Source organism: Protopterus annectens, chromosome 14.part0 (genome assembly GCF_019279795.1).
Source record: "Protopterus annectens isolate FY-2018-M chromosome 14.part0, PAN1.0, whole genome shotgun sequence".
Taxonomy (NCBI): domain Eukaryota; kingdom Metazoa; phylum Chordata; order Ceratodontiformes; family Protopteridae; genus Protopterus; species Protopterus annectens.
The window spans coordinates 903,050,422-903,075,676 of NC_056748.1; the positions used below are offsets into that span (position 1 = coordinate 903,050,422).

General features: G+C 42.5%; 1 protein-coding gene across 2 annotated transcripts in view; it reads left to right on the forward strand.

The window, feature by feature from the left end:
• The window catches only part of PASK (PAS domain containing serine/threonine kinase), a 1,620,160-nt gene that overhangs the window by 1,230,039 nt on the left and 364,866 nt on the right, over positions 1-25,255 (forward strand). For both annotated transcript variants that reach the window (XM_044056691.1, XM_044056692.1), the window contains exon 15: positions 15,228-15,362. In XM_044056691.1, the coding sequence (XP_043912626.1) occupies positions 15,228-15,362 (135 nt within the window). The remainder of the gene's footprint in view (positions 1-15,227; positions 15,363-25,255) is intronic.

Below are 25,255 nucleotides of genomic sequence, written 5' to 3' on the forward strand. Positions count from 1 at the left end.
ATCCTCATGTATTTCAAAAGTTGACAGTGTTATGGGGAACTCCAGACATAGATCTGTTCGCTTCTCCACTAAATTACCAGTTGCCAAAGTTTTGCACAAAAATGTTTCATCACACAGCTTGGAAGGTGGACGCTCTATCATTCAGTTGGAACAATCTGCATGTATATGCCTTTCCACCTCTGCCTCTTCTTCCCAAAGTACTTTTGAAGGTCAGACAAGACAAGCCAACCATGATTTTGATAGCAGCGGATTGGCCTCGACAACACTGGTACCCTCTACTGAGGAGTTTAGTACGAGAACCTCCATGGCCTCTGCCTTTGATTCCGCACCTTCTGTCACAAGAGGACAGTCACTTCCTCAATGTCAAGATTCAGTCTCTGCATCTAACAGCCTGGCATATTCTGTTTTAGACTCTGGAGGGTCTCAGCTTCCACAACAAGTTTTGAATGTTATTTTGGAGGCCAGGAGGCCTAGTACAAGAAAGTTTACGCTGATAAATGGAGGAGATTTTTTATTTGGAGCAAAGGGAAGGACTTTGATGTCTCCAGACCTGATTTAAGTGTGGCTCTTCAATATCTTACTGAATTATTGGACAAGGGTTTGTCTTTCTCCTCGATAAAGGTCCATGCTGCAGCCATTTCTGCTCACTATGATTGTGACCCTCCTTTATTCTCTCATCCTTGGTTTAAGCAATTTCTTAGAGGGGCAAAGAATATAAGACCCCCACGTAGAGCTCCTACTCCTGCTTGGGATCTCAATTTTGTGTTGGAAAATCTTACTCTACAACCTTTTGAGCCTGCAGCTACTGCCGAGTTAAAGTATTTGTCATGGAAAACTGCTTTTTTGTTGGCCATTACCTCTGCAAGAAGGGTTTCTGAATTACAGGCCCTCATGGCAGTGGAGCCTTTCCTGATTTTTCATAAGGATAGGGTATCTTTGCGTACTAATCCTTCCTTTATGCCTAAAGTGGTTTCTAGTGTGGCCTTAAATCAAACTATTCATTTGCCTACTTTTTATGCAAACCCCAAAATAGAGGGAGAAAATTTTGCATACTTTGGATATTCACAGGCAGTTGCGTTATTATTTGAGCAGAACCAAGGAGTTCAGACAGTCTCAGCAGTTGTTTGTTTCTTTTGCTTTGGGTTCACAGGGTAAACCTGTTTCAAAACAAACTATTTCTAAATGGATTGGGTTCTGTATTTCTTTCTGTTATTCCCATCATGGTAAGGAGATTCCTGCTGGAATCAGGCCTCATTCCACTAGGGCTACTGCTACTTCTACGGCCTTTCTAAGGGGGGTAGCTACAAAAGACATTTTGGAGGCAGCTACTTGGAGTTCAGTGCATACCTTTTCTAAACATTACCACCTTCCTCTTTATTCTAAGTCTAGGGCTGGATTTGCTACTGCAATTTTACAGGGCATTTTAGCGGCCCCTAATGCTTTATGATTTTTTACCAACCTCCCTTTCCCGTTGCTTTGGGATTCTACCCATAAGTAAGGACTGCAGCAATGTGAGATGAAGAACATAGTACAGTTTTGTACCTACCATAAATGTAGATGTTCAAGATCCACATTGCTGCAGTCCAATTACCTCCCTCCTTCCCCACTGTAGTTTGACATGGTGCTATGCTTTAGGTGATGGTTGTTGTTGGGCATGTTTTTGGGAGGTATTCTGTTTTTGGCTGTGGCCTTTCTGGTTTGGCCTTCTGACATCTGGGGCAAGAAAAGACTGAGGATATGACGTCGGTCATGCGCCTTTATACCCTGACGCTCTGATGTCAGATCTAGGCGCCCATGACCGACGTCAGCCTAATACTTTGGTATTCGGGCCGACCGAGGACAGCGGACTACCCTTAAGTAAGGACTGCAGCACTGTGGATCTTCGAACATCTACATTTATGGTAGGTACAAAACTGTACTTTTTCTTTATCTGTGTGAATTTGTTGATGTGTTATTTTAATATTTCCTGTGATTGAAACTTTGGTGTTTATTGTAAATAGATATTTAGTATTTTCATGTTCTTTTTTATTATTAAATATATTTAAACTTTTCATTGAAGCTGGTCCTTTAGAGAATATTTTAAAATTTGAGAGGACTTGCATCTATTTGGTGACACTGTGGCCACTCCTGAAAGCCTTACTGCGTTGGCCCAACACTATCATTTGTATTGTTATTAATTTCACTCTGTATAATTGGGTACCTTGTAAGAGCCTTAGAGTAGCTGGCTTTGGAGTGCCTGATGGCAGTGTAACTGCCTTATAGTCTCGGCAGAAGGGGACATAGCTAGTAAATCTGTGCCAGACTTTCCCAGCTGTGTGTGTGTGTGTGAAAATCAAATCTCAGTGTGTGTGTGTGTGTGTGTGTGTGTGTGTGTGTGTGTGTGTGTATGTTAGCTGCTTGGAGCAGGGACATTAAGCACTGGTTTCACAAAGAGAGTGGTGGAGGACTTGGTTTCGACACTTGGCTGAGGGCTCAACTCTATAGCTATGCCAATGGGGAGTCTCACTGGGGTCCTGGAGAGAGAGAAAAATTCAGACCCTGGACTGACTGTGTTCCCTGTGTGCTCTTAAGGGAATTTGTGCTTGATGCAGAGAGCTGCATCTGGAAATACTGGTGTGTCCATTTTTGTTCCAAGTGAACATATTTCTCCAGTGTACGTGGTAAGGATTCAGGCTCCTTGATTATTGGCCCAGAGTGGAGATGTCATAGTTATATCCATCTTTTTTATATATTTTTTTCCTGGAGGATAAAATACAGTTTTTGGGAAGAAAAACAAGCTGAAAAGGACTCTGCTTTTCTCATTCCATTACTAATAGCAATGCCAGCATTGAGAACTTGCCACTGAAACATTTTCTTTTGTTCCAAAGGAAGTGATTAAGTGAAAGAAAAAAGTGAAGGAGCGGACTAAAAAAATCAGGATTACCTTGCACTTGAACCAGATACCAGTGTTGGCTGGTCTTGAGGAGGAGGAAGAAGACCAGCAATGACTTGAAAGTAGGAGTAAATGAAAGACTGTAAATTATTTCCATAAAATGGAGGTTTGGACATGAGATGTATGCTGCTGCAAGAAGTGTCTAAAATGCTGGAAGTTTGTGGACTGTGTTAAATTGGTGTGTAGACTCTAAAGCTTAATTCCCATTTTGATTAATGTTTGGAAGACAGTGAAATGGCTGCATCTGTAAGCAAAAACTTTTTTCTCAGTAATATGTGTGTAGTATATTTCCTGAAGTAAATTGCATGCTCCATTGTAATATAGCTCAGTACAGGGCATAGAAGTATTTTAAATGTGAGGTAGGGGAGTCTTATCAATGACAGCTATTTATATTAGTAATGCTTAAAATAAGAAATCGCTTTTTTCTTGACTGGAAAGCACCTGAGGTTTATACTTTAACAAGATAAAGGATGGATTTTAGTGGTATAATGCTGTGATTTGGAGCTGCTGGGGTTGATGCCGAAGTGTACTTATCATATGTATTTATTAAATGATGGTGGTTTCCACTTGAGTTACGTAGGTGGAGGTGCACACTAATGTTTTTGGTTTGTGTTTCAGAGAAGTTTATTTCTTTTTCTGAGCAAATGGCCTTGAAACATTTAAAGCATGTAAAATTATAGTTTCCTAGCATTTGAGAAGAGCTGTTTCCTGCATTTGTAAAACTAGTTAGCCATTTTTTCTTCCAGAAAAACCCTGCAGCTGGAGATTGTCAGCCTAGAGGTGCAGGCTGTTATTCAGGAAATAACTGAACCATGAACTCTGAGGCATTTGTATGAGAAACGCTATAATTAATACTTAAAGGGTAAACTAGCAAACAGTTCAATGAAAATGTGCCACATTAAATGAAATACTTCTGCAAGTAGATGCATTTCTAGCAGCCATTAGCACTTCAGTATAAAATGCAACAATGGATGATCTAGTTTGTTTAAGGATAACCATTGCTCCTTTTTTAAGGATGACATTTAAATAAATGAGACCATGGAAGCTATATTTCACAGCTGAGAGGAAAACAGAAATGGGACAAGAGTGGATGGTGTTGATGCAAGGGGGGATACAGGCTCTAACATGTTCTTCCAGCATGATTAAACTTAACTTTAAAAATAGGTAAAGCTTGTGGTTAGCTGTGTATTTGAGACAACTGGCCCTACTTGAAGAGGTAACGTCTGTTTTTGGAAAGCATATATATAGTTTTGTGTGTTTGCAGTAAGTTAAAAGTGATTGGAGTTAAAAATTAAAATGTACATACTTTTTTGTTTCTTGGGTGTTTTTATTGAAGTAATAAAGCGTGGGAAAATGTGACACGGCTTCAAGAGATGAAAAACCACAAGTATATTTAAGATGTCTTGCAGCTGGCATGAGGTTAAGGTTGTAAGCTGTAGTGACATGGGTTCAAGAGATGAAGAACCACAAATGTATTTATGATGCCTGGCATTTGGCATAAAAGTTAAGGTTGTGAGCTTTAGTTCCCATTATACAAGGTGCGTTTCCCCTCACAGGATATTCACACCACCAGGATAGTTACCCAACACAATGCGTCTGAAATTTGTCAGGTGCAACTAACACTAGGTAAGACTGCAATCCAAATTGTAGCTTGCTACAGATCCCCCACCATGCCCCAAGATTCTCACTACACCTTTCTAAACATACTGGAAAATATTAAGATACAACAAAACACCCTAATACTGGGTGATTTTAACTACCCTGCCATTAACTGGGAAAACTACTCGTGTACCAACAGCTTTGCCCAACGGTTCTTGGAATTCATAAATTCCAATGCCCTGGATCAACTAATCCATAGTCCCACCAGGGGCTCCAATATCCTAGACCTGGTCATTACCAACATGTGAAATCGATGCTGCACACCTATGGTCACCCCCTCGTTAGGTCTGACCATAAGCTAATCGCCCTTAACATCCACATCCCACCCCCACCCCCCAGTAAGGAAACCTCCATAAAAAACTTATCCAAAGCCAACTTCATGCTACTCAAGTCAGAAGTGACAAACTTCATGACACCCATGCAGACGGTAACTGAAAGTTCAACTGCTGAATCCTACAGTAAGGCACTGTACGAGCACATCCACTCATGCATGAATTGTGCCATCCCAAATAGAACCAAGATGCTCCCATCCAAAAAAAGGAAGCCAATCTGGTGGTCCCCTGCTATAAACAAACTTTACAACAAAAGGAAGAAACTGTTGCAGAAAAGAGGAAAATCCCAGGATGCAAAAAACTCCCTTACCAGCCTCAGTAAGAAACTGAGATCCCTCATAAAATCCTCCAAAGCTAGTTACGAAAATAAAATTGCCAAAGATTTCATAGACAACCACAAGGCATTCTGTAACTATGTCAAGAATCTAAATGGCAATGCTCAGATCTGCTCTGAGCTAAAACAGAATGGCATTAAATATACTGATCCCAACGATATTGCCAATATCCTGGCAGATTGATTCACTGCCAACTTCACCCCCCCCTCACCCCTTAAATGGCCCATCTCAATACCGGAAGATTGCCAAATTCTGGTAATGTCCACACAGGTAAAAAAACGCACTCTCAAAAGCTAAGAATACAGCATCCATGGAACCAGATGACATCCCGGGCTGTGTACTACATGAACTACAATATGAACTGGCACCTCACCTAAGTGTCATGTTTAATCATAGCCTCACCTCAGATTTCGTGCCCACTGAGTGGCGCAGAGCTACAGTTATCCCACTCCACAAGGGGGGATCCACCTTGGATCCCAGGAACTACCTTCCTATCAGTCTGATGAGCCTTCTCTGCAAGGCCATGGAGCGTATTATCATGGAACTTATAAACAAAGACATTGGCAACCTTCAAACACTGGACCCCACCCAGTTTGGGTTCGTGAAGGGCCAATCTTGTCTCCTGAACCTGATTTACTTCTTCGAATCAGTCTCCAGAGCCATGGACAAGGGTAAGGTGGTTCACACAGCCTATCTAGACCTTGCCAAGGCCTTTGACACCACCCCCCACTCTGGAATCATAGATAAACTTACTAAGCTGGGCATTAATCCCTACATCACCCAATGGGTTGCTAACTGGCTTACTGATAGAACCCACACTGTAAAAGTAGCCGACTCCAAATCCAGCTCCAGACAAGTGACAAGTGGAGCATCTCAGGGTTCAGTCCTGGGACCGCTCTTGTTTGGCATCTACTTCTCTGAAGTACAGGCCAATACTAAGGGACTCTGGCTAACAAAGTTCGCAGATGACTGCAAACTGGGAGCCATTACTGAATCCCCAAATTATGTGGATACTGTACAAATGGGCCTTACAGAAACAGTAGCTTGGTGCCAGAGCCATGGGCTCAAGCTCAATGCCAAGAAATGTATAGTTATCCCCTTTGGGAAAAAACATGTACCCGTGAATTACCATGTATGTGGCAGTACACTAAACACTGAAAGTGTGATAAGAGACTTAGGGCCACAGGTGGACAGTGGTTTCACCTTCAATAACCACATCGCCACAACAGTCAAGAAATCCTTCTGTGTGGCACACCTCATCACTAAGGGCTTTTCATCCAGAAAAAAGGAGGTCATTGTCCCACTGTACTCATTAGACCCATTATAGAATACATCATCCCGTTTGGTATGTACCTCTCAAAACATCTGCAACAACTGGAAAGGCCGCAGAAATACTTCACTAAAAGAATCACAGGCCTAAAACAGATGCCCTACGCTGACTGCCTTAAAAAACTCCAGCTATACTCTGTCACATATCATCTACTCAGAGGCGATCTCTGCTTAACATACAAGGCCATGTCAAACCCAGAGCTGTTGGACATGCTACACTTAAAGAAATCTCAATCCCTCAGAACCACACGCTCCAGGGATCTAAACCTTGTCATCAAAATAAACAAAACATGCTGGAGGGATAGGTTCCTGACCCAGAGACTCTGGAATAGATTGCCCATACATGTCAAGCAGAGCACCTCTTTGGCCCTCTTCAAAAGGAACCTTGACGATTGGATGGGAGAAAGGAAATTCACCCCGGGGATCACGTCAGTCGCCCTGCTAGACAGGGGTCCAGGGAAGTAAATAGTGTGTGAAGAAATAGCCAGGGAATTGTTATGGCTAGGCTTGTATAGCCCATAGGCTGATAGCCTAGTACCAACCTATGAACCCCCTGTTTGCGTACTGTGTGACCTTGAGCAAGTCACTTAACCAGACATTATTCCTGGTTCACATCTGAAAAGGGACTGCTTGTCCAGTGGGCTTACCTGATTAACAGATAGAATTGTTATCACCATCATCATCATCAGCAACCTGGCAAACAATGTGTTTATGGAAGCTGCAAGTTTGAAATATATATTCAAAAACTGTCAGGTAGAATATATGAAAGTAATATATTCTTATCAGAATGACTGCTTATCATTTATATCATGGAATGTAAATAGCATTGTAGGTTTGGACAAATTTACAGATAATATTGAATTATACTAAGATGTTCTTCATCTCACATTGCTGCAGTCCTTACACTTGGGTAGTCCGCTGTCCTCGGTCGGCCCGAATATCAAAGTATAAGGCTGACGTCGGTCAAGGCGCATTTGACTGACATCAGGACGTCAGGGTACAAATGCGCATGACCGACGTCATATCCTCAGTCTTTTTTGCCGCATGGTCCGATGCAGAAGCATCGTTGCAAGTGCCGGTTGGCGTTCTGAAATTGTTCGATTTCGGAGTTTCAGACCGAGTCAAAGTTGGCTAAGTACCCCGTTGGGGAATATTTTAGTTTTTTCTTGCCTCAGTGGTTTACGGGATGTCAGAAAAAGTGAATAATTGTATTTCTTGTGGGAAACAGATACCGCATAGAGACTACCATACTTTGTGTATTCCTTGCTTAGGGCCTGAGCACGACGTTGTTGGGTGTCGCTCTTGTGCTAGATTCAATAAGCGCACTATTAAGAGAAGATTAGATTGTGCCAGGTTAGTCTTCGAAGCGGTGCAATTATAAAATGCCGTCGGATGCTCCGGCCCGCTTCTTCAAGAAGCGCAAGGACAAAGCAGTTAAACCTAGGCTAGAGGAACCGTCAGTACCAGACGCCGGTTCTTTAGAGGTGTCGGTGGAGCCGGTGGTTCCACGGAGGTTTCTTTGGGATCCCAGGGAGAGACTTTGTTATTGCAGGATGTGGCCTCTCAGGAGGCAGGCCAGGCTGATGGGGCTTCTCAGGTTACTATTCTCCCTCCTGCCTAGGGTGGTTAGGCCCTCTCCTTCTGTTTCCAAGGCTTCTCCCAGGGCAGGCCAGGTTTAGCTTCAGTTGGTGTTACCCCTAGCTCTTCAGGAACTGTGCCCAAGAAGCATATGCTTAAAATGGCAGAAGATTTGATTACTTTGCTTAGGGTTCTATGCCCACTCCTGATAAGAGGCCTAGGGTGGAGCCTGAGCTAGGGAGTTTTGAGCAGGCTTCAGATGTTTCAGAGTCTTCGGCTGAAGACTTGCAGGAGTACTCTCCTTATTCTGATTCTGATGTGGATGATTCTACTCCTTCTGCTTCTCCTCCTGAGGATTTTTCTTTTTCAGAAACTCTTCATTCCATGAGGGAGCATTTTAAGTGGGAAGGTCAGGACTTCTCTGATTCCAGGAAAAGGCTTAGGGAATTTTTGTTTTTACCCCAGCATAGGCCTTTGGCTATACCTCCTGTTTTGAATGTAGTGGAAGATGTTTTTACAGAGGCTTCTCTTAATCCGGACTCTTTGCCTCCTGCTCCTGTTAAACCGGATAGGTATTACAGGGTGCCTGAAGCTCATAAGTATCTTTTAAGAGTCCTAGGGCAGACCCAGAAACTGTTAGCCAGGGGCCTAAAGGTGTTAAGGCTTCTGTTGTTAAGAATCCGGTTCCTGCAGACAAAGAGGCCAGGGCCTTGGATAGATGGGGAAAGAAAGTTTATACTTCTTCCACTCTTGCTATGAGGGCTTTGAATTGCCAGTTTCACATGTTGAAATACCAAAACTATCTCCTTTCACAATTGAAGTCTAAGGTTGATGCTCTGGCAGAAGGTATTGATTGTAAAGAGTTGCAAGATTTAGTACATGTTTCTGAACAGGTGGGTAAGCATTCTTTGCAATGTGGTTTTGATGCTGTACAGGCCTCGTCTAGGGTGGCTGCCACTGGGTCAGTTCTTCGCAGGCACGCCTGGCTGAGGGATCAAAATTTATCTGAACATGTTAAAACGAGGATTTTAGATGCTCCTTTGCAATCTGACGTGTTGTTTGGTCCTCCTGTTGAGGCAGTTTTAAAGAAGATGGAGGACAAGGCTAAGTCTATGCAGACTGTTAAAGATTTTTTGCAGGTCCAGCCTCCAAAGTTTAGTAGAAATTGGCCTACTAAGGGGTGGACGTATCCTTCTTATGATTCCCAGTCTAGGGGTAGATCTAGACATGGTAGGGGCAGAGCTCAGGGCTCTTTCAGGCCCAGAACAAGGAGTTCTCCTGCACAGTCTTCGGGTGAGGGCAGGGGTCAGTCCTTTCGTAAACAGACCCAATGACCTACCTTTTCAGCTGCCAGAGCCTTCTCGTCTGGCAGCACCTTTGGGAGGAAGGTTGGCACTTTTCAAAGAAAATTGGAGTTTAATTACCCAAGACAGATGGGTATTGGATATCATATACCACGGTTACAGGTTTTATTTCCATACCTTGCCTCCTTTCAAAGGCATGCCAGACGTTCCTCCTCAACAAAGAATAGAGGCTCACAAGCAAGTTTCTCTGTTACTCCAAATAGGGGCCATACAGCCGGTCCCTATGCCAGAAGTGGGTCTAGGATTTTATTCTCGCCTGTTCCTAGTACCAAAGAAGGGGAACACGTGGAGACCAATTTTGGATTTATCTACCCTCAACACTTATCTGGACATTCCCAAGTTCAAAATGTTGACGTTACAGCAGCTTTTACCTCTGCTGGGCAAGGATCATTGGATGGTAACTTTGGATCTCAAGGAGGCTTACCTTCATGTTCCTATCAGACTAAGTTGCAGGAAGTATCTGCGTTTTCGAGCTGGGACTTCTCACTCTCAGTTCTCTGCATTGCCCTTTGGCTTATCTACTGCGCCCAGAGTGTTCACGAAAGTTCTGGCTCCAGTGATAGCTTTCTTCAGGCTAAAAGGAATACAGATCTATCCTTATTTGGACGACTGCCTGATTCTGGCTCAAGGAAGGGAAGAGCTTCTTCATCATTTGGAATATGTGATAGCAGTGCTAAGATGCCTAGGGTATTCTGTGAACGAAATAAAGTCCAGTCTAGTACCCTCTCAGGACATGTGCTTTCTGGGTGTGAGACTGAATACAGCATCCCAGATGGCCTTTTTAACCCCGGACAAACAAAAGAGTCTATCCCTTTATTTCCATCAACTATCTCATCAGTCCGGGCTGACTGCAAGGACAGTCCTTCAAGCCTTAGGGTTCATGGCATCTTGTATTCTGGTGCTTCCCAATGCCAAACTGCATATGAGGAAGTTGCAATGGTATCTCAAAAATGTATGGACACAGCACTGCCAGGATCTGGACACTGTCATTCAAATAATACCTTGCATTCAAAAGGAATTTTTGTGGTGGGCTCAGGAATGTCACCTAAACAAGGGACTCTCTGTGACCCGGCCAGAGGCGAGTCAGATTTTAACGACAGATGCCTCAGACAAAGCTTGGGGAGCTCATCTAAATGGAAAGTGGATACAAGACAAGTGGCCTGCCAGACTACAACATCTACATATCAACCTGAAGGAGATGTTAGCAGTCCAGTTTGCATTAATAGCTTTCAAGGATTTACTTCTTCCAGGGCAGGTGTTGATTCTAACAGACAACACAACTGTCATGTGGTACATCAACAAGCAAGGGGAACGATTCTTATCCTCTATGCAGGCAAGCAATGATTTTGTGGGAGACTGCTCTCAGTTTACAGCTCAATCTTCAGGCAAGGTTTCTGCCAGGAGCACAGAACTCCTTAGCAGATGTGTTGAGCAGGCAATTATGGATCCCCACGAGTGGAAATTGGATCCTCATGTATTTCAGAAATTGACAGTGTCATGGGGAACTCCAGACATAGATCTGTTCACTTCTCCACTAAACCATCAGCTGCCAAAGTTTTGCACAAAAAGGTTTCATCCCACAGCTTGGAGAGTGGATGCTCTTTCTTTCAATTGGAGCAATCTTCATGTGTATGCCTTTCCACCTCTGCCTCTCCTCCCAAAGGTACTTCTAAAGGTCAGACAGGACAAGCCAAGGATGATTTTAATAGCTCCAGATTGGCCTCGACAGCACTGGTACCCATTACTGAGAAGTCTAGTATGGAAGCCTCCATGGCCTTTGCCTTCGATTCCACACCTGTTGTCACAGGAGAACAGCCATGTGCTCAATGTCAAGCTTCACTCTCTGCACCTAACAGCCTGGCATATTCTGTTTTGAACCATAGTGGGCCTCCACTTCCTCAGCAAGTTTTGAATGTTATTTTGGAAGCTAGAAGGCCTAGTACAAGGAAAGTGTACGCAGATAAATGGAAGAGATTTTTATTTTGGAGTGCAGCAAAAGATTTTGATGTTTCTGAGCCTAATTTGAGTGTGGCTCTTCAATATCTTACTGAGTTACTAGACAAAGGTTTGTCTTTTTCTTCTATTAAGGTTCATGCTGCAGCAATTTCGGCTCACTATGATTGTGACCCACCATTGTTTTCTCATCCTTTGTTTAAGCAATTTCTTAGAGGGGCAAAGAATATAAGACCCCCACGAAGAGCTCCTACTCCTGCTTGGGATCTCAATTTTGTGTTGGAGAAACTCACTCTACAACCTTTTGAGCCTGCAGCTACTTCTGAGTTGAAATATTTATCATGGAAGACTGCTTTTTTGTTGGCCATTACCTCTGCAAGAAGGGTTTCTGAATTGCAGGCCCTTATGGCGGTTGAGCCTTTCTTGATTTTCCATAAGGATAGGGTATCTTTACGTACTAATCCTTCCTTTATGCCTAAAGTGGTTTCTAGTGTGGCTTTAAACCAAACTATTCATTTGCCTACTTTTTATGCAAATCCCCAAAATAAAGGGGAAAAGATTTTGCACACTTTAGATGTACACAGGCAGTTGCGATATTATTTGGACAGAACTAAAGGGTTCAGGCAGTCTCAGCAGTTGTTTGTTTCTTTTGCTTTGGGTTCTCAGGGCAAGCCTGTGTCAAAACAAACTATTTCTAAGTGGATTGGGTTTTGCATTGCTTTCTGTTATTCCCATCATGGCAAGGAGATTCCAGCTGGGATTAGGCCTCATTCCACTAGGGCTACTGCCACGTGGACAGCCTTTTTGAGGGGAGTGGCAACCAAGGATATTTTGGAGGCAGCTACTTGGAGTTCAGTGCATACTTTCTCTAGGCATTACCACCTACCACTTTACTCTAAATCCAGGGCTGGTTTTGCCACTGCTGTTTTGCAGGGCATTTTGGCAGCTCCTGCTTCCTTGTAGTTTGGCCATCCTCCCTTACCTCTGCTTTGGGATTCTACCCAAGTGTAAGGACTGCAGCAATGTGAGATGAAGAACATAGTACAGTTTTGTACCTACCATAAATGTAGATGTTCAAGATCCACATTGCTGCAGTCCAATTTACCCTCCCTCCTTCCCTCTGTAGTTAGAGGTGGTTGTGTGGGTTGGGTTGTAAATATTGTGTATATTGTATATATTGTACATATGATTAGTGCAAGGGTGGTTGGTTGGTTGTTTGCTGTCTTTTGGTTTTGACCTTTATGTTTAGGGTCTTCTGACATCTGGGGCAAGAAAAGACTGAGGATATGACGTCGGTCATGCGCATTTGTACCCTGACGTCCTGATGTCAGTCAAATGCGCCTTGACCGACGTCAGCCTTATACTTTGATATTCGGGCCGACCGAGGACAGCGGACTACCCAAGTGTAAGGACTGCAGCAATGTGGATCTTCGAACATCTACATTTATGGTAGGTACAAAACTGTACTATGTGTAGCGTGCAAATAGCATTGTTGTAGAAAACACATTTGGGATATAAATAAGCATGTGAATTTGGCAAAGCAAGGATTTCAGAATGGATATTCACCCGACTATCAGGGGCAAAGGAAAGGTTAGCTTATAATACCGATTGTGAGAGGGGCTCCAATAATGATACAAGAGGAAAAGAAAGAGAATGATGGTTGATATGTGACAATAAGGGGTTATTGACATGGAAGTAGATTTACTGTGGCATGTATTTATATTCCACCTAAAATAACCATTAAGGAGCTTAAGTAAATTATGGGTGATGTAGTTAGCTTTGAATAGGGAATATCATTCATGCGTTGGGACTGGAACCTGATATGCATTAGTGAGGATAGACTGGGGACCTAGAATGGAAATGTAATAAAAGAGGGAAGATTTCTGAAGAAATGTATGAGAATATTAGGAATGGAAGATATGAATTTACTAGTAGTAACCCAGACATAATTTAAATTTTTCCATGGTACCATAACTGAGTAAGCCTGGATTGAAATTATATTTTACATAAGCATGGGTATTTAATTGAAAGCTTTGAAACACATCCGATAACATTGAAATACATCCAATGACGCTTTTAGATCATGCACTAATAAATACAAAGATTAAAATAAAAGGTAATGAAGTAATAATGAGACAGTCGAGTTTTTCTGCTTGCCTGTTAAAAAGGAGGCATTTAGGGAAAGTGGAAATGATTCAAGAGTTATTTGGGATGATGCATATTTTTTCAGAATGGGTGGTGCAGCGGTAGCATTGTCGCCTCACAGCAAGAGGTTTTCCTGTTCGATTCTCGGCTGGACCGCCTTCTGTGTGGAGTCTGCATGTCCTCCCTGCAGTCGAGTGGCATTCGAAAGACATGCGTGAATGGGCATGCCTTCGTTGAAAGTTGGGCATCGAGCTGGCACTTCAGCACTGTAAAAATCTACTGCCAATCATTAGCGGATTGGAGTTCCGCTGTGGTGACCCCTAACCAGGAAAATCTGAAAGAAAAAGAAGAAGGATAGCTAGAAGAAGAAGAAGGATAGCTAGAGAGACTGTTAAAATGAAAATGGGTTTAAAAACATGGTGGGAATAAGAGAGAAAGAGATATGGGAAAAGTAATAGAGATTATTTTGATGAGTTATCAACAGTTAAAGCACTGTAGATAAAAGGCAATCTTACACAACATACATGCTAAGGGGAGAATAAGTGAATATTTGGATAATATGCATTAATTTAGAAAGATTGCTGTTAAGCAAGTATTATTTGTTAACAACTGCAAAGCATAACATTTCACCACAATGTTGTAAGCTACAGAAAGTAGAATGGGTTGTCACCAAACTTAAGGAAGTTATAGCAGGAAAAATAATTAGAAACTTTACAGAGCTATTAGAGGTATTTCCGGAATTCTGTAAAAAATGTTTAAAGTAATTAGTATTAACCACTCCCCTGGACTCTCATATTAAATGTAGTTTCATCCATGAGACTGCTTTCGGTCCTGAGGCCCCAGATAGGGGAGATATTCATTGGTAGAGCTGTTTCTAAATTTGAAAATCTTAGCTTTATGTGGATGTCTTCCAAGCTAAAGCTTCCACATCATGCTAAGCATTTCTGAATCCCAGTGTGTGTGTGTATGTGTGTGTGTGTATATGTGTGTGTGTGTGTGTGTGTGCTCGCGTGTGTGTGCGTGCACGCGCATGTGTGTGTCTCTGTCTGCTTATGTACACACACACCCATTCATGGCACGTGAGTCTACACACCTGTTGGTTGTTAGATTCTTTTACCAGATTATTTTGAAGCAAGCTCAGATGTGTCTTGGAAATATGGTGGATTCCATAGACACATACACATAACTCCTTGCACTTCATATACACACTAAGATTGTTTGTTATATTCATATTTCTTTGTCTTTAACACACTCTTGTGGTGTACTATTAGCCTTTTTTTTCTAATCAAAGTAAAAGTAAATCTGACTATACCACAAATTCAGATGCAAGTATTCCAGTTTTAATATGCTGTGGGGTGTGGCTCATTATGTAGTTGGGTTTGACTGCTTTAGTTTCTTATCTGATGGGACTGCTGTGATTGCCAAGCAAAATATAATAGCTAAGGTAACATAAGCCCAACTCTAAGCTCTTCCAAGTTGTTTTGTTGTAACTTAAGCAGATGAAGTAGTATGCTGCATGTTGCGCTTCTTGTTGTTCATTTTCAGTTATTTTTGTGTGACCGTTGATTTTGTAGTAAAAGTGCATCTATTGTTTTTGAAGGTTCTGGATGTCTTTGAGAATGCAGACTTCTTTCAGCTAGTGATGGAGAAGCATGGTACAGGGCTTGACCTCTTTGAATTCATAGACAGTGAGCCTAACCTTGATGAACCCCTGGCAAGTTACATATTTAGACAGGTAAGTAGCTTTCTTTGCCTGTTACCTATTTGTTATGCTCTTTTGAGCTAGAAACTGCTGTACTTTGTCTTGTATAAGAAGCACCTCACTGCCCATGCTTTGTGTTTTTGTGTTCTGTCATTTTTATTTTTATCCATTTAGTATTTTATACACCCCTAACCCCAGTCATTAAGTCCTGTCCTCTATTGGCATTTATTCATTCTTTTCTAGCACTGAAAGATACCAGGAGGAAATGGCAAGAGGTGAGGACTGCCATCATTATCATACAAGAGTTTTTTTTTTTTTTTTTTTTTTTTAATGCTGCTATCAGATGGCACAGGTGAAGCAGTGTCTGGCTGTGCTGGGCTACTTAACAGTTCAGTCGTTCACACATTCATGGCACTCAGCTGGAATGCATGCAGTTATTTGCAGGGCATGAGCACAGTACTGACTCCCACTACCTGAGAGATGCTTCTGTGAGTGGGACTGCAATTAACCCTGTCCCCTGAGATGGATGCTCAAACTTCACCCATTCACTCCTATCTCTGTCTAGCCAGCATCTCCGTAGGCCAGGGCACTAGAGAAAGCTTGAGTGTCTGGACTGTAGTCTGCATCCAAACCTTTGTGCTACTACGTTGGCACTTGTTATTTTTATTTCACATAAACACAAGCACTGATTACAAACGTTGTGATTGTAAAATAAATGCAAGCCTTTGGTATGTAGGCAAGTCGTGGACTGCATTTATCATTTCTCAGATTTCCTGCATTGAATAGTTGAAAGAAGAGCATCCTCCCTCCTTACCTAGTAGAAAAAAAATAGCATGAAAAGGTAAATTAAAAGCCATCTCAAATTAAACCTTTATATCTGCTTCCGTAGCCTCTCCATAATTACTTGTAATGGTTTAGCCTTGTTGACATTGATCATATATTTCTTGGATGATAAGTTTGTCTTGGTCTTGTCCATGCACTGAAATGGATAGACTGGTTGCTGAAGGTATCTAACTAGCTTGACCTGTCCCTCTGCCCTATAATGTTCTTCTCTCAGCTAACTCTCCAGATCTCATTGCTGCCATCAAGCACTTCAGTTCTCTGGACTAGTTTGGGCATTTTAGGGTTTCTTCATTTCATTTTTGGCCAGATAAGTGCCTTCTAGTCTTGAATTTACTTATTACATTCTGTACTCATTGTTAGTCAGTTTTCTTCATTTTCAAGTCTTTCTTTCCAAACTTTGTTTTTCAAACCTTTCCAATTCTGTTCTCCTCTTCTCTTGTCAACTTAAGATTTTCCTTTCTGACCTTCTAACTCTTCTCTTTTCAGGTATAGTTCTGGTTTCAGAGATTAAAATATGGTAGTTATTGTGATTGCTGGTGGTGTTGATTTGTCTATAATTTTAGCATGGATAAGGTTAAGGTCTCTGATTTCAAGAACTGCAAGCAATGTGGATACAGGATCCTACCCCAAGACCCATATGAGCTTTGTGTCATGTGTCTTGAGGGTTAGCTGTCTTGATTCTGCCCACCTAATTTGTAAGACTTTTAGTTCTAGGACTGTTCCCGGCAGAAGGAACAAGTTGGTGTTAAAAGGCCTTCTTAAGGGAGATGCCCCTTAAGAGAAAGAAAAATACATGAAATCCAGCAACAGTGATAAAGACATGGCTGATCACAGAGAGAAAAAAGGTCAAAAATTAAGACTGGATTATTCAGAAACATCAGTATTAGAAAGGCTTTTCCCAGTAAAGGTACTTTGAGTAGTATCATCTTATTTTCTACTTCCAGTGCTGTCTTCCATGATCACTTCTTCCTGACGTGCTTCTCTTCCAAAGCAAGTCTCTGTGAGACCAACGGATTCCAATGTGAGAAGAAGAATGGGAAGCTTCTGTTCAGAGTAGGAGTTGTCAGGTTTTCTTTCCTCCCATCCCACTTTGGCTACATCCTTTCCCTCATCTAGGTCCATCTGGATACCCTGTGGATTTGGACTGAGACAAGATGATAACTGCTTTTTTGAAGGTTTGGCTAAAATCTGGTGTTCTGTTGGCCCCTCTTTGTGTCTGGGGCAGTGCGAGAAGATACCAAAACCCTTTTCCTACCCAGGGCCCAGTTTGTGCACTAGGAGTATCGGGACCAGCCAGAGATCCCATGATGTTTTTCTCTGCATCTACAGATTTGATTTCCTCTGTGTCAGTGCCATTGGCACTGTTGGTGGTTTTGGCACCAACTCCCCACTAGGCCCAAAAGTATCTGTTTTGAGGGACTGGTGCTGACTGCAGTAATGATGTTTGTCAGTTAAATGGCATGTTTATTGAGGGCAGGATTAGTGTATAATTATATGGTTATGCCCTCTCCTGTTACCCTGTAATTTTTGGGATACCAAAATACCTGTTAGAGGAAGAAAGAAGATGAAAGAAGTTATATTGCTAAGATATATAATAAACCCACCTATTCTAACACTATTTTGCACTATTCGAATAGCTACCCATACCATCAAAAGAAAGCGATAGTTAAAAGCCAGTATGTAAGGGCGGCTGGAATGGTAACAGAGTTTGATGATTTTATTAGTGTGTGGTTTTATGAAAAATGTTTTTGAATGGGGGTACCCTTTTAGACTTGTGTCCAAATAGGTTTAAGCTAATCGAACCAGCCGGTCGAGCTCTGAGATAACATAGATCTTAAGAGATTTTTATTTTTCAAAATGCTGCAGAAGATTCTCCTGTACAAGTAAAAAAAGGCACTGTGATGCTTGATTCTTCTTCTTCAAATAAGATTCTCCTTTATTGTGCGATCTTTTCAGAAGTTAGGTGAGTGCACTAGTAACTAAAAACTGATCCGGCTTTAAGGTGTCAAATATATGAACATGTATATTAAAAAGAATAAAAATACAAGTACACTGAACACTCCTTCAGATTTATCATTTTTGAAAAAGTGGATGCTGGGAAACGGGGGGAGCTTGAGAGTTATGACTAGAAGTAAGGGAATTGTACTGGCAGCTCTTTTTCAATGCTTTTAAACCCACAGGACTTTATGATAACTTTAATATAGCTTTCTTGTTGAGAATGAAAGCCTTTGAAAGATTATTGTAGTGCAGTGGTTATTACATTTGTCTTATATGGAGAAAGTTCTGTGTTTAGTTCCCAGTGGAGGTGATATGGATTTTTTTGTATTTTTTGATGTTTGTTTTTTAAATTTTATTGTGTATCCTTGTATAATACTTGCAACACCTTGTTTAACATTTGATGGGATAGAAAATTAATTTATACACATGCTTGTTTCTAATTTTCATCTATAGTTTATTAGTAGTAATATATTTTATATAGGTATCCATTTAATTTTTAAATATTTTATTTATAAATAATTTATTGTTGAATACTTGTCTTTTAAGTAATTAAAAGTAAATTTTATGTTTGTTAAATTTTAGGAGCAGAAGTTTGTAATATATAGTGTTTTTGAACACTGTCTCTTTAAATCTGGAGAAGAGGAAACATTGTGGCTTCAGCAGAGGTTATTTAAGGGCTAAGTTGGGTGTAGTCTGTTTGGATTTACCTGAGGAAGTTCTGGAAGGTACCAGGAAGAAAGCGCTAGTATCTTACTTTATTTAATGATAATTCTTTATTGTTTTTAAGTGTGAGTTTGTTAGTAAACCTTCCAAAGGAACTTTTGTCCATGCTGGACTTGCTGCTGCCTTTTCCTGATGGTCGTTCAACATTTGATTGGATTACTCTTTTAAGAGCTGAGCCAGAGCAGACAATGACATGGGAAAAAGTTTGTGCGCAATATCTACACATGCAGCACACCAAACACTGTGTATTATTTTCTCACACTCTTATTAATGCATAAAATCAGAACTTTTGTTGTCTTTTCTGTATATTCCTCAACTGATGGGTCTCTGGTCCAACTTTGGCCACTTCTAAAGACTTGGATCCGTAGCTTGAACTCCTCCCATTACCCATACTGTTCCTCACTAAAAGAATAACTTCAGATCTCATTTGCTGCTTCAGTGAACCGATGTGGTCTCCATACCTCAGGTATATTAACAGTGTTAGATAAGTGACATTTATTTTATTTAATGATATACCTTTATATTTCCATCCTTTTCTGGTTCTTCCTCCCTCTCTAGCATTTAAAAAAATATTGATTATTTTCATATCATGTAGGCCTTCTACTCCTACACTTTCCCCCCAACTGCTACCTGTGTTTAGGTAAACTAAATGTTTCTGTTGTTTTTAAATGTTCTCATCTGTCTGTTCTTTCCTTACTTTTAGATAGAAATAATGTAGATAATCTGATCAGGTTTAAAAAATGCACTTAATGTGGACACAAAATACCAAACGCCATGCCTACCATGAGTACGTATACTGTTTAGGTTCTTCACATTTAGATACTGACTGTGAGATATGTGCAGGTTTCAACCACTGTACCCTGGATGAATGTTGCATTTAGTTGGTTTTATAGGGTCTTTTACATTCAACTTCTTCTACTTCTGCTTCTGTCTCTGTTGGAGCTCCCCTTCTAAGAAGCCTCCTGAGAAGGCCAAAGGGGATTCATCGAGCAATAGTAAAGAGGAAAGGAAACAATCCCCTCACCATTCTACTTCTGCTGTTCCAGGTTCAACTCCACCTTAAAAAATTACCAAACTATCAGACCTGTCAAGTCCATCAGATCTCAAACAAACACAAAACACTATGGATACTAGTATAAAAAACCCACTTACCCAGGCTTAAGTACTGCTTTTTCTCTTAATATCCGTAGTGTTTTGTGTTTGTTCAAGTTGGATAATTTGTAATTCTCTTCAAAAGTCCATTAGATCTGACAACATCCAAGACCAAGTCTCTGGCTCACAACTCTTCTTCCTTTACCCTGGAGCTGATCATGTCTCTGCTGCACTCACCCTTCCTGCAAGAGAAGTTGTTCTAGGCCACCTTCCACCCCATCATCTGTCAGGTCTTCTAGGAGCCTAGGAGCATAACCAAAGCTAATGTGGACAGGATGATGAGGAAGTTTCTCTGAGTCCAGATTCAGTTAGGAGTTATAATGACTCTGTCTCCCATCAGACCCAAGAGCCTGGTGTCAGGCCCTACCAAGTTGCTGACTGCTACTCCAATCCAAACTTTGATTTCAAAGCCATAGGACCTGATCATATCCAAAGGCTTGGCCTTTTTTGACTACAGTGATATCTCTGATCTAATCGGCTCTTTGTCAGAGTGGAGGGATCTTGGAGCTGAAGCATTGGCACCAGATCCGGAGGGGATTAGGCTCAACTCCGATGCTGTCAGAGCCATTTCTTCCTCTTCGAGTCTCAGCACCGGACAGCTTGGATGTTCTTCATGTTTCACTGTTGCAGTCATCACACTTGGGTTATCTGCCTGCAGGTAGCCCTCAGTCAGCCTGAATACCAGAGACTTAGTATTTCTGCGTCAGATGCTGTCACTCCAGGTCTGATGTCAGGTCATCAGGGGTATAAAAACAGGCAGCCGACGCCATTACATCAGTCTTTCTTGCTGAGGAGCTCGAAGCAGAAGCAGTTCACATATTATGGAACTTATTAAGCAAAAAGTAGCAACCTTTACAGACTGTGCAGAAAATAAAGAATTGCAGGAACTTATGCACTCTGCAAGCCAAGTCAGCAACCATACATTGCAGTGTGGCTTTGACGCCCTAGAAATATCTTGCAGGGCAGCAGTCACTGGTTCTGTACTGAGAAGGCATGCCTGGCTTAAGGAGCAGACCTTGCCAGACCACGTCAAATCAAAGTTACTAGACACTCCTTTGAACAAGGACAATTTGTTTGGCACCAAAGCAGAAGAGGTTCTTAAAAAAGATGGAAGAAAAAGCTAAATCTATGCAGGCAGTTAAAGAATTCTTACAAGTACAACCTTTTAGATTCAGTAGGTATTGCCCCTCAAAACACTGGTCCTTTCCAGCCCCCACCAGGCCATCTCAAACTCGACCCAGGGGAAACGGACCACCCAGACTACAGTCTTAGGGTATGCAGAGATCTAAGCAATGGAGTGCCCCCACCCCCAAAACAGGGAGTGGTAAGCCACCTCCTTATGGAAAGAACTCACAATGACTTCTCTACTCCACTCCCCACCTCTGCCCAGCTGCTTGTGCCCCTAAGAGGAAAACTTGCCCTTCATGCAAAAAACAGGATGTCCATCACAAAAGACAAATGGGTCCTCAGCATTGTATCCCAGGGGTACAAATTCAACTTCCATTCTTTGCCAACCCCAAAAGTATTCCCAAATCTTCCTCCAAACCAGTGGGCAGAGGCACAAAATCAAGTCCTGTCCCTGCTCTCTGTCAGGGCTATTCAACCGGTTCCAGTGGAACAAATAGGGCAAGGATTCTATTCCAGACTTTTCCTGGTACGCAGAAAAGAGGGCTCTTGGCGCCCAGTCCTGGATCTTTCAGTTGTCAATACCTTCTTGGTGTTACCAATATTCAAAATGCTTACCCTGCAACAGCTTCTACCAATGCTAGCCAAGGATGCCTGGTTAGTCACCCTAGACTTAAAAGAAGCCTATCTACACATCCCTATAAGGGCGTCATGCAGGAAATATCTACGTTTCAGGGCTGGATCGATGCATTATCAGTTCTCTGCACTTTCCTTTGGCTAATCCACTGTACCCAGAGTATTCACAAAATGTCTAGCTCCAGCCATTGCATACTGCAGGCAGATAAATATCTAAATTTACCCGTACTTGGAGGACTGCCTGATTCAGACAGACAGTCAGGAATTGCTGTTGCGGTACCTCACCTTTGTAAAAAACCTTCTCACATCCCTGGGGTACACCATCAATGAAAATAAATCAAAACTGGTGCCCAGTCAAAAGATTGTTTCCTGGGAGCAAGCTTGAACACAGCATCCCAGATGGCATTCCTCACTTCAGAAAAACAAGTCTATCTGACAGCCTATTTCAAACAAATGGCCACCAGAACCCAGCTATCCGCAAGGTAAATACTGCAAGCCCTAGGGTTCATGGCCTCAGGCATACTGCTAATTCCATATGCCAGACTGCATATGAGGAAACTTCAGTGGTACTTAAAAAGTCTTTGGTGCCAACATTCTCAGGACCTGTAAACGGTCATTCATATCATACCCTGTCTAAGGACAGAGTTTCTTTGGTGGGCAGCAACATGCAACCACAAGGGACTGCCCTTTACTCAACCCCACGCCGCCCAGACCCTAACCACATATGCATCAGACTATGCCTGGGGAGCACACATAGATGGCAAATGCATTCAAGGCCACTGGAGTCCAAGTCAAATTCATCTGCACATCAAGCAAAATTGAGATGCTAGCTGTACATAACACCCTGACAGCTTTCAGATCCCTACTGTCTCCAGGGCAACTACTAATAAAAACAGACAATACCACAGTTATGTGGTACATCAACAAGCAGGGGGGAACCCATTCTTACCCACTCTGCAGGTTAGCCATGGCCCTGTGGAATACGGCCTTGGACATGCAAGTCCATCTGCAAGCTCATTTCCTGCCAGGCAAACATAACTCATTGGCAGACGACTTAAGCAGAAATCTCCTAGACCCACACAAGTGGCAATTAGAGCCAAGCACCTTTAACCTTCTGATTCAGAAATGGGGGACCCCAGAGGTGGACCTCTTGCCTCCCCCTACAACCCCCAGCTAAGCAAATTCTGCACCAGGAACCCTCACAGCAAGGCCTGGAAAGTGGATGCCCTTTCTTTTCAGTGGGTAAATGTCTCAATTTATGCATTCCCACCTCTGCCCCTTCTCTCAAGATTATTACTCAAAATAAGACAGGACAGACCAAGGACAGTTCTTATTGCCCCCTACTGGCCATGCCAGCACTGGTACCCAGTCCTGTGCAGCCTGACATCAGTACCACCTTGGCACCTGCACCAGAACCCTACCCTGCTCTCTCAGCCGGAGGGACAGATTTTGCATCCACAACTGCACACCCTAAATCTTGCAGCCTGGCTTATCCCTTTAATCCTCCTCCAGCAACCCTAAGCAAGCAGGTGATGGACGTCATTCTTGAAGCCAGAAGACCCAGAACAAGAAAGTCCTATGCGGATAAGTGGAAAAGGTACTACTCCTGGAGTCTGAAGGAGAGGACACAACTCTGACCTCCTTGCCTCTAATCCTGGATTACTTAGCAGATCTACTCCACAAAGGCCTGTCTTTCTCTTCCATTAAGATACATGCCTCAGTCATTTCGGCTCATTACAACACTGAGCCACCTCTCTTCTCACACCCTCTTATCAAACAGTTCCTGAGAGGGGCAAACAACTTAAGGCTACCAAGGAGAGCACCCACCACTGCTTGGGACCTTAACTTTGTACTGGAAAAGCTCACACTTCTCCCCTTTGAGCCTACAGCATCAGCAGACTTAAAATTCCTCTCTTGGAAAACAGCATTGCTTCTGGCCATCACTTCAGCAAGAAGAATGTCTGAGCTACAAGCACTTATGGCTGTGGAACCCTTCATTATTTTCCATGCTGACAGGGTCTCCCTCAAGACAAACCCTTCCTTTATGCCTACAGTGGTGTCCAGTGTGGCTCTCAACCAATCCATACATTTACCAACCTTCTTCACTAATCCTCAGAATAAAGGGGAAAGGATCCTGCACTCCTTGGATGTGCACAGACAGCTCAGATTCTACCTTGCCTTTCAGGAAATCAGACCAGTTACTAGTCAGCTTTGCAGCAAGGGCAGAGGGTAAGGCCATTTTAAAGCAAACAATCTCTAAATGGATAGCACATTGCATCCATTTCTGCTACAAGCACCATGGAAAACCAAACCCTCAGGGGGTCAGAACACATTCCACTAGGGCAACATCTACCTCTACAAGCATTTCTCAGGGGAGTCCCTACCAGGGACATCCTGGAAGCTGCTACCTGGAGTTCTGTACACACCTTCACCAAGCACTACCATCTGCCTATCTTTTCCAAATCCATGGCAGGTTTTGCAACAGCAGTCCTGCAGAGCATTCTAGCCAGCCCTAACTCTGCTTGACTGCCTCCACCCTTCTTCAGCTTTGGGAATCTACCCAAGTGTGATGACTACAACAGTGAAACATGAAGAACATAGTACAATTTTGTACAATTACCATAAATGTAGATATTTGAGTATATTCACTGTTGCAGTCCTGGTTTCCCTCCCTCCAACCCCCTGGTTTCTCTCTCACTCTCTTTCTATAAGCTCTCTATGCCTTTTACCCCCCCTTCAAGGGTATTGGTATTTACTTTTTACTGGTGGTATTTTGCCCCAACATAACTTAGCTCCCTATTGGGGGGCTTCTGACATTTGGGGCAAGAAAAACTGATGTAATGGTGTTAGCTGCCTATTTTTTATACCCCTGATGATCTGACGTCAGACCTTGAGTGACAGCATCCGATGCAGAAATAGTAAGTCTCTGGTATTCGGGCCGACTGAGGGCTACCTGCAGGCAGATAACCCAAGTGTGATGACTGCAGCAGTGAATACACTCGAACATCTACATTTATGGTAAGTGTACACAACTGTGCTTTCTGACCTGTCCCTCGAGACAGATTCATGGTGATGCTCTAAACTGTCCTGGACAGCTCCTTTGGCTCCTGCCAATGAAGCTCTTGCTTCTCCTATGTCTTTGGCCTTTGAGGTAGTAGTGAGAGCTTTCTCCAACTTTGTGGATAAGACATGCTTCCACCTCTCGGGTCTACCCCTTTCACCAACTGTCTTCTGTGGTTTTGGAGCCTATACTTCTTGTCACAACAGGGCAGCCAGCCCATGTAAGTCTTGAGACAGTCCTCAGCTCACACTTCTGAGTACTGTCTGGAGCATAACACTGGAGAGTTCCCTTGGAATTGTACATGCAAGCATGCAAAAGGAGGCACTTAGATTCACCACAGGAATCCTCACAGAAGACACTGACTTTGATAAGGTGGAAGAGTCCCCCA